Source organism: Oncorhynchus keta, chromosome 34 (assembly GCF_023373465.1).
Source record: "Oncorhynchus keta strain PuntledgeMale-10-30-2019 chromosome 34, Oket_V2, whole genome shotgun sequence".
NCBI classification, from domain to species: domain Eukaryota; kingdom Metazoa; phylum Chordata; class Actinopteri; order Salmoniformes; family Salmonidae; genus Oncorhynchus; species Oncorhynchus keta.
In genome coordinates, this window is record NC_068454.1 from 9,007,579 (window position 1) to 9,017,701 (window position 10,123).

Genomic DNA, 10,123 nt, shown 5'->3' on the forward strand with positions numbered 1-10,123 from the left:
TTGTATGTGTGTGTGTGTGTGTGTGTGTGTGTGCGTGGCAGACTGACTGCGTGAATCCAGGGGAAAGCTATCATCCCTTATTGATGTCACTTGTTAAATCCACTTCAATCAGTGTAGAGAGTTAAATAAGTATTTTTAAGCTTTCAGACAATTGAGACATGGATTGTGTATGTGTGAGAATTGAGGCTGTTCTGAGGGGCAAAAGGGTTTGCAGCTCAATATTAGGAAGGTGTTGTTAATGTTTTGTCCACTCAGTGTGCGACAAATAGCATTTTGTAATAAATTACTCCATGTTACTTTGATCTTTAGCATACATAATACATCCTATAAATTAAACGAATGTAAACTGTTGGTCACAACAGAAAGCACTACAACCAAACCAATACATGTTGTAGCATTGAAAAGCCCATGACATTATCTCTCTCCTTTTTGACCTCTCTCCTCTTTCCAGTGGGAAATGCACTGTGCTGATTAGCTACACCTCACTCTTTTTTCCCCAGCATGCAATGTGCTGTACATCAACTCGGTGGACATGGAGTCTCTGACAGGCCCTCAGGCCATCGCCAAGGCGATCTCGGAGACGATGGCCGCCGCGTCCCCGCCCACCGCCACTGTTGTGCACTTCAAGGTGTCGCCCCAAGGCATCACCCTGACGGATAACCAGAGGAAGTGAGTAGGGAGTAGGGAGTAGGACAAACAAGCGATTATAATGGAGTAGCGGTGTAGTGGAGTAGTGGAGTCGGGGTGTAGTGGTGGAGTAGGGGTGTAGTGGTGGATTATGTGTGTAGTTGAGTAGTGGAGTAGGAGAGTAGGGGTGGAGTAATGGAGTAGGGGTGTTGTGGTGGAGTAGTGGTGGAGAAGTGAAGTAGGGATGTAGTAAAGTAGGGTGTAGTAGTGGAGTAGTGGGATAAGGGTCTGGTAGAGTAGGGGTGGAGTGGTGGAGTAGTGGAGTAGGGGTGTAGTGGAGTAGGGGTGTAGTGGTGTAGTAGTGAAGTAGGGGTGTAGTGGTGGAGTAGTGAAGTAGGGGTGTAGTAGTGGAGTAGTTGTGGAGTAGGGTGTAATGGTGGAGTAGTGAAGTAGGGTTGTAGTGGTGGAGTAGTGGAGTAGGGGTGTGGGGTGTAGTGGTGGAGTAGTGACATAGTGGAGTATGGATGAAGTAGTGGTGTAGTAGGGGTGGAGTGGTGGAGTAGGGATGCAGTAGGAGTGTAGGGGGTAGTAAATGAGTACTGGCGTAGGGGTGGAGTAGAGGTGTAGTTGTGGAGTAGAGGTGTAGTAGTGGTATAGTAGTGGAGTAGGGGTGGAGTAGGGGTGGAGTAGGGGTGTAGAGTGTAGGGTTATAGTGGAGTAGGGGTGGAGTAGTGGATTAGGGGTATAGTGGAGTAGGGGTGTAGAGTATAGGGTTATAATGGAGTAGGGGTGGAGTAGGGGTGTAGAGTGTAGGGTTATAGTGGAGTAGGGGTGGAGTAGTGGATTAGGGGTATAGTGAAGTAGGGGTGTAGAGTATAGGGTTATAATGGAGTAGGGGTGGAGTAGGGGTGTAGAGTGTAGGGTTATAGTGTAGGGGAGACACAAGTAAATACATTTCACCCACCTTTTTAAGGGACCGTTTACTCACCTTTTTAAGGGACAGTTTACTCACCTTTTTAAGGGACAGTTTACCCACCTTTAAGGGACAGTTTACCCACCTTTAAGGGACAGTTTACCCACCTTTTTAAGGGACAGTTTGCCCACCTTTTTAAGGGACAGTTTACTCACCTTTTTTAAGGGACAGTTTACCCACCTTTTTAAGGGACAGTTTACTTACCTTTTTTCAAGGGACAGTTTTACTCACCTTTTTTCAAGGGACAGTTTACCCACCTTTTTTAAGGGACAGTTCACCCACCTTTTTAATGGACAGTTTACTCACCTTTTTTCAAGGGACAGTTTACTCACCTTTTTTCAAGGGACAGTTTACCCACCTTTTTAAGGGACAGTTTACTTACCTTTTTTCAAGGGACAGTTTTACTCACCTTTTTTCAAGGGACAGTTTACCCACCTTTTTTAAGGGACAGTTCACCCACCTTTTTAATGGACAGTTTACTCACCTTTTTTCAAGGGACAGTTTACTCACCTTTTTTCAAGGGACAGTTTACCCACCTTTTTTCAAGGGACAGTTTACCCACCTTTTTAAGGGACAGTTTACTTACCTTTTTTCAAGGGACAGTTTTACTCACCTTTTTTCAAGGGACAGTTTACCCACCTTTTTTAAGGGACAGTTCACCCACCTTTTTAATGGACAGTTTACTCACCTTTTTTCAAGGGACAGTTTACTCACCTTTTTTCAAGGGACAGTTTACTCACCTTTTTTCAAGGGACAGTTTACTCACCTTTTTTCAAGGGACAGTTTACTCACCTTTTTTCAAGGGACAGTTTACTCACCTTTTTTCAAGGGACAGTTTACTCACCTTTTTTCAAGGGACAGTTTACTCACCTTTTTTCAAGGGACAGTTTACTCACCTTTTTTAAGGGACAGTTTACCCACCTTTTTTCAAGGGACAGTTTACTCACCTTTTGCGGAAAAATGCATGAAAAGTATAGGTAGCGTTACTTTTTTCATCGCGATGAGAGTTCACTCTACAAGACTCTATATTGCATTTTTTAAACTGATCAACAATATTTGAACCATAATGACAATATTTCAAACGGCTCACTCTGACTGAGGGCTCTTTTCAATCCATCTTGCGCTGTACTGTAGTAGTCTATGAGTTGCTATAGTGCAGTGTGTTAAACCTTGTTTTTACCTAACAGGCGTTTCTTCCGGCGCCACTACCCTATCAACACTGTCACGTTTTGTGATGTCGACCCTCAGGAGAGAAAGTGAGTGTCCACACTGAGCTACAACACACACACATACATATATACACACACACACACACACACACACACACACACACACACACACACACACACACACACACACACACACACACACACACACACACACACACACACACACACACACACACACACACACACACACACACACACACACACACACACACACACACACACACACTTTCGGGGACAGTAAACGAAAGGCAGTAATCTCTGCTGTTTGAAATGAATGGGGCCTATAACCTGAATGTATCATACATAATGTTACATGAAATAATACTGTTTATTTATCTCTCTATAGGTGGAATAAACCTGATGGGGGCAGAGCCAAGTAAGTATACAGTATATGCATTTGAGTACCAAATCTAATTTTATTTGTCACATGCGCCGATTACAACAGGTGTAGTAGACCTCACAGTGAAATGCTGAATACAACAGGTGTAGTAGACCTCACAGTGAAATGCTGAATACAACAGGTGTAGTAGACCTTACAGTGAAATGCTGAATACAACAGGTGTAGTAGACCTCACAGTGAAATGCTGAATACAACAGGTGTAGTAGACCTTACAGTGAAATGCTGAATACAACAGGTGTAGTAGACCTTACAGTGAAATGCTGAATACAACAGGTGTAGTAGACCTTACAGTGAAATGCTGAATACAACAGGTGTAGTAGACCTTACAGTGAAATGCTGAATACAACAGGTGTAGTAGACCTTACAGTGAAATGCTGAATACAACAGGTGTAGTAGACCTTACAGTGAAATGCTGTATAAAACAGGTGTAGTAGACCTTACAGTGAAATGCTTTACTTACAAGCCCTTAACCAACAGTGCATTTTTAAGAAAATACATTAAAAAAAGTAAAAGTAACAAATAATTCAAGAGCAGCAGTAAAATAAAAATAGCGAGGCTGTATACAGGGGCTACCGGTACAGACTCAATGTGTGGGGGCACCGGTGTTGAGGTAATTGAGGTAAGATGTACATATAGGTAGAGTTATTAAAGTGACTATGCATAGATAATAACAGAGATTACCTGAAGCGTAGAAGAGAGGGGTTAGTCCGAGTGTTTATAGATTGCCCAACCTTACTTTGACTGACAGTTGCAGAACCACTGAAGAAAGTGAAGCAACTTAGCTTGATACTTTCAGCAACTGGTCAAAGGATGGTTTTGATGTTAAACACCTAACGGCACCGGTTAGAACTAAGGTTAGTTAGATCTGATTTAAAATCAGTTGTTTAGCTTGACCACAATGGTTCTTTTTTTTGGGGGGGGGGGGACTATTCACTTAGACAGACTTATCATCAGTTCCTGACCTGCCTCTAATACGTTGGCCCATGTGATTTCAATTAGTACTCTCCTCCATCCTAAATCAAATAAAAGGCGATATTTAGTAGCTCAGACATCAAACCAGGGGAGAGAGGGAGGGATGAAAGCTCCCCACCAACGATTCAGAGAGGAAGAATAGATGGATGGAGAGATGACTGGGCTGAAGATAAAAGAGTGTCCCTTTAGCCAACAAAACCCAGTGTTGGCAGTCACGAGTTTAGAATTTACAGCATGTCATGGTTTGGGGTTTTAAACTCAGGGATCAAAGTGCCTATGAATTTACCGTTATGAGACTTAGGGCTCAATTATATAAACTCATATGGTCTAACAGGCAAAAGAGTAAATCAAGTAGACAAAATATCATTATAATTACTGTGAAATATTTATCATTACAGCCAGAGCAAAAAAAAGTTTTAAAAGAATGCTCCAACCGAATGCTAATAAATAGTGTGAATGTTTTCCCCAAAGTTAGTTTCAGGCCCTGGTTACAGAAGGAAGAAAGGCTTCTATTAAATCCATATCCCTAACGTTCAGTGCTATAGCGAGATTGAAATCTAAAGGCAATATTCACCTGTTCTCGGAAACTGCATTCTCTGTAAACGCTGCAGTCAGAGATGTAGCCGAACTTCACCGATTTGAATTGAATTGAGCCTTAAATATTTCCAAATGTTAACAGTGGCATGGAGCGCCCCCTAGAGACTAAACATGGAACTATAGAGATAGAACACAAACAATTTAGCAGAACAATATCTCTTAATGGATACAGTAAAGCATCAATGATAATGGATGTGTTTGGGTGAACCAGCTCAAGTGATGAGTAACCTTGCCTAAGACCTGAAGTAATATGCTTTAGCTCAGCGGGCTAAAACAGTCTTGTAGCATGAAAACAACCATGGTTCAAACCTCCCATTTGGTCACACACACACACACTTTTCATCTCTGATTCATATGATTTCCTACAGATGAATTTGACCAGTTAGAACAAGCCTACAAACGACATTGACAGCATCCCTTCCCTTTTCCAGGTTTTTTGGGTTTGTGGCTCGGAAGCAAGGAAGCACAACTGACAACGTCAGTCACCTCTTTGCCGAGATGGACCCCGATCAGCCCGCCAGCGCCATCGTCAACTTTGTCTCCAAGGTGATGAGCGGCTCGCAGAAACGATGAGCTGACCTTTTGGCGACCCTTGGCTGTTAGTTTTTTGGGGTTGTTGTTCTTTTTAACTACGGAGGGAATATATCTCCTTTTTTTTAGTTTGTATTCTAAGTTTAATCTTAGGTTTCACGTCTTTCCTTCTGATCTCGTCTTATACCTGTGTGTGTGTGTGTGTGTGTGTGTGTGTGTGTGTGTGTGTGTGTGTGTGTGTGTGTGTGTGTGTGTGTGTGTGTGTGTGTGTGTGTGTGTGTGTGTGTGTTATACCTGTGTGTGTGTGTGTGTGTGTGTGTGTGTGTGTGTGTGTGTCTGTGTGTGTGTGTGTGTGTGTGTGTGTGTGTGTGTGTGTGTGTGTGTGTGTGTCTGTGTGTCTGTGTGTCTGTGTTTCTTCTTGGAAGGACTCCTTCGTGGCGCGAAGTAGGGGGGATAGAGGAAGTGCAGTTTGTGGGGTGTGGCTGTGTAAGCTGTTGAATGTTGGCTATGGGAGGCCATTGTGATCTCTCTAGCAGGGCAGCACAAGAACAGGAAGAGGAAATCATGTCAGTGATGATGTCAGTGAGTGTGATGCATGAAAAAGAGAAGAAGTAGTAAAGTTGTGTGATGTAAAGAAGGGTGTGAAGCTGTCTGGTTTTGGACTGTTCAACCAAAGATTTTTAAAAAGCAGCAATGTCACTGAAGGTATGTTTGAGACAATATTTGGTAAAAAAAAATGGCTACTTTATCAAAACATTTACATTTTATGTTCTTTCTATATACAAGTAAATACTGTATTTATTTTATTCCTAAAAAGTTTGCATCTTTGCTTTCTTCGCAACCCGTATTCAAGTACGTTTTTGCATGCTGGCGAGTTTAATCAATGTAAATATCACAGTGCTCTCTTGGTAGGGCGTGGGTGACTTGGATGACTTGGGGCCTAAAAATATGGTTGGAATTTTTTTTGTTGAGCTTACTGTAGAGAAAGAAAATAAAGAAAAAAGCACAGTTGTTCTCTTCAGAACAACAGAAAACATCTGACTTCAGAACATCTGTATTGGTCTCCTCCGACTTCCACTGTTCTCTTCAGAACAACAGAACACATCTGACTTCCACTGTTCTCTTCAGAACAACAGAACACATCTGACTTCCACTGTTCTCTTCAGAACAACAGAACACATCTGACTTCCACTGTTCTCTTCAGAACAACAGAACACATCTGACTTCCACTGTTCTCTTCAGAACAACAGAACACATCTGACTTCCACTGTTCTCTTCAGAACAACAGAACACATCTGACTTCCACTGTTCTCTTCAGAACAACAGAACACATCTGACTTCCACTGTTCTCTTCAGAACAACAGAACACATCTGACTTCCACTGTTCTCTTCAGAACAACAGAACACATCTGACTTCCACTGTTCTCTTCAGAACAACAGAACACATCTGACTTCCACTGTTCTCTTCAGAACAACAGAACACATCTGACTTCCACTGTTCTCTTCAGAACAACAGAACACATCTGACTTCCACTGTTCTCTTCAGAACAACAGAACACATCTGACTTCCACTGTTCTCTTCAGAACAACAGAACACATCTGACTTCCACTGTTCTCTTCAGAACAACAGAACACATCTGACTTCCACTGTTTTCTTCAGAACATCATAACACATCTGACTTCCACTGTTTTCTTCAGAACAACAGAACACATCTGAATTCCACTGTTCTCTTCAGAACAACAGAACACATCTGACTTCCACTGTTCTCTTCAGAACAACAGAACACATCTGACTTCCACTGTTCTCTTCAGAACAACAGAACACATCTGACTTCCACTGTTCTCTTCAGAACAACAGAACACATCTGACTTCCACTGTTCTCTTCAGAACATCAGAACACATCTGACTTCCACTGTTTTCTTCAGAACAACAGAACACATCTGACTTCCACTGTTTTCTTCAGAACAACAGAACACATCTGACTTCCACTGTTCTCTTCAGAACAACAGAACACATCTGAATTCCACTGTTCTCTTCAGAACAACAGAACACATCTGACTTCCACTGTTCTCTTCAGAACAACAGAACACATCTGACTTCCACTGTTCTCTTCAGAACAACATAACACATCTGACTTCCACTGTTTTCTTCAGAACAACAGAACACATCTGACTTCCACTGTTTTCTTCAGAACAACAGAACACATCTGACTTCAACTGTTCTCTTCAGAACAACAGAACACATCTGACTTCCACTGTTTTCTTCAGAACAACAGAACACATCTGACTTCCACTGTCCTTCAGAACTCAGTTGGTAGAGCATGGCGCTTGCAACAGAACACTGTTCTCTTCACAACAGAACACATCTAGTTCCACTGTTTTCCCGACCACAGAACACATCTGACTTCCAATGTATGCAGAACACATCATGACTGTAAGTCGCTTTGGAACAAAAGAACACATCTGACTAAATGGCATATATTAGAACATTATTATTATTATATTATTCTCTTCAGAACAACAGAACACATCTGACTTCCACTGTTCTCTTCAGAACAACAGAACACATCTGTATTGGTCTCCTCTTCTTTTGAATGGTTGAAGGATGGAGGATAGATAGAAGCTTGTCCAGTTTGGTCCAACTATTCACCTACACAGGGGTATTAGAACCCTGTAATGACGCTGGGAGCTGGCGTCTGCTGTTACCCTTCTAGACCAGCCTGCAATGCACCCCTCTATGGATACATTTGGTTTTGGCTGATTGGTTCCCCTTTGTGTGTCTACCATTGTCTATCATAAGTGCCACTCCTCTCCGCTGTGCATGTATAAGCATCATGGAAGGTCAGAGTTCACTGCTGATTTTTGAAGAGCAGACGGGCAACGAGAGTCCAGGTTGCTACGACTAAAGCATCAAGCTCTCTCTCTTCTCCTTCGGAACATTAAAATTATTCTACCCCTGTAAACGTTCCAGTAAAGATTGAGAGAGGCCACTATCTTTACAGATCAGCCTGTCAAACGTGTAACACCCACATCATACCCATAAGTAAGCTATATACATATACATATACATATACATATACATATATAGATATATAGATATAAAACATGTTTATTTTTTTGCTCTGTCACTCTTTTAATTAACTCATATAATAAATTGACATATATAGTCCAACCATAAAGATTACTGAGTGTCGAAAAAAACATATTCTGTACTTTGGCTAAGATTTATAAATCATGAGACTGAACTACATCAAAATAAATGGTGTGAAGTGTATGTATTTTACAGCTTTACTTTAAAACAATTTACTGCATTACTTTGTTTATGTTATGAGTCTTTGTATAAAGCATCCTTTGGTATGGGGGAGAAAGAGCGTCTAGCAAAGTTCTTTGTTGCAAAATTGTGCCAACATTTTTTTTTAAATGTCAAAATAAACCTGCCTAAAATGGAACGTCCAGAGTTAAGCACTTACACGTCATATGAAATATCAATGCACCTATGTGTAGCTGTGTGTTCACTGCATGTTTGGAGGCCAGATATTTTTTCCGTGATTACTTCCTCTATCTAACATCGCAGGTTTAGTGAAGCACCACCGTATTACAATCTAAAGCAATTATTCATGTTGTTATGTAGGGCCTACTGCCCTCATGTGGTGAACCAACGTTTGACCACCCATTGTGTTTTTACTCCGGTGATTTCACTGTGATTTCAGTAATGACCTTCTATGGACCAGCGAAACTCAAATGGCTGAGTATATTATTTTCAGAATATGGAAGACAAGTATTATGTCACTTTTTTTGGCCATTATGATTTTGTGAATGTCCTCCTTCTTCTTCTCCTCCTTCTCCACCTCCTCTTCCTCTCCTCCACCACCAACACACCCTCCTCCTTCTCCACCTCCTCTTCCTCCTCCTCCTCCACCTCCACCACCACCACCAACACCTTCTACTCCTCCTTCTTCTCCTCTTAATAACTCAATTGGATTCTGTTTGGAGCAGATTAGTCATACCTCGATGGTCCAATCTACTCCAGTGAGTAAAAAGAACAAGCATTTACATATGGCATTCTGTCATGTCAAAATGCACACTAAATATTTGCTTTGTCCACTTCTGTTACCGCTTAATGTTTGGTTTTTAAGCTCCACTGGGTCTTCTTCCATGACGTCTGTACTCGTTCCATTCTGTTCCAACCGTTCATTCCTCTTCAATGAGAATCCCTCCATTTTAAATTAATTGTATTTATTATTTTGAAGAGTCTCCACTACTGTAAAACTATATGTGTCGAAAGCATGGTTGATTCTGCATTTTTCTATGAGAAACGTGTGAGAAATGCTTGTCGGGTCAATCCCCCTCTACCACAAATTGAATGTCAGTCTCACGTTATTTGGCGTGTAAGAAGTCTCTTCTGATGTACATGTGGCCACTTTGAGGAAATAGCCTTAGAATGTGTGCATGAATGTGCTGCGATGCCTGTACAGAAGTGTATGTATTTTCATGTGCTTTATTGTATGGCTTTTGTTTCTGAGAAGAAAAAAAACATATTAAAAGTCATTTGTGTTTTTTGTTGTTGGAAAACTTTGTTTATTCAGTTTTTACATACAATCACAAACACAATATTTACAATATAAATAATGTACTCAACAACAACAAAAACGGACAAAATAACACAACTATAAAGATACCATACTTTAGACAAGTTAAACCACACTGGGCAGAAGTTTAGGTTAAAGGTTAAAGGAGCAATCTGTAGTTAATACAGGACAAAGTGGACACACCGCCATTGTTCCTGTAAACAGC

General features: G+C 41.2%; 1 protein-coding gene and 1 long non-coding RNA gene across 5 annotated transcripts in view; one reads left to right on the forward strand and one right to left on the reverse strand.

Moving 5' to 3' along the window:
* The window catches only part of LOC118375369 (tensin-1-like), a 280,910-nt gene extending 273,370 nt beyond the window's left edge, over positions 1-7,540 (forward strand). For all 4 annotated transcript variants that reach the window (XM_052493038.1, XM_052493035.1, XM_052493037.1 and 1 more), the window contains 4 exons: positions 501-669; positions 2,788-2,856; positions 3,176-3,205; positions 5,230-7,540. In XM_052493038.1, the coding sequence (XP_052348998.1) occupies positions 501-669; positions 2,788-2,856; positions 3,176-3,205; positions 5,230-5,371 (410 nt within the window). In that variant the 3' untranslated portion in view covers positions 5,372-7,540. The remainder of the gene's footprint in view (positions 1-500; positions 670-2,787; positions 2,857-3,175; positions 3,206-5,229) is intronic.
* Positions 1,542-2,778, reverse strand: LOC127914980 (uncharacterized). Its single transcript, XR_008089705.1, has 3 exons — positions 2,497-2,778; positions 2,111-2,288; positions 1,542-1,804 (listed from the first exon to the last, which is right to left on the reverse strand). It is a non-coding gene; the product is annotated as an uncharacterized LOC127914980 (long non-coding RNA).
* Positions 7,541-10,123: the final 2,583 nt, after the last annotated feature.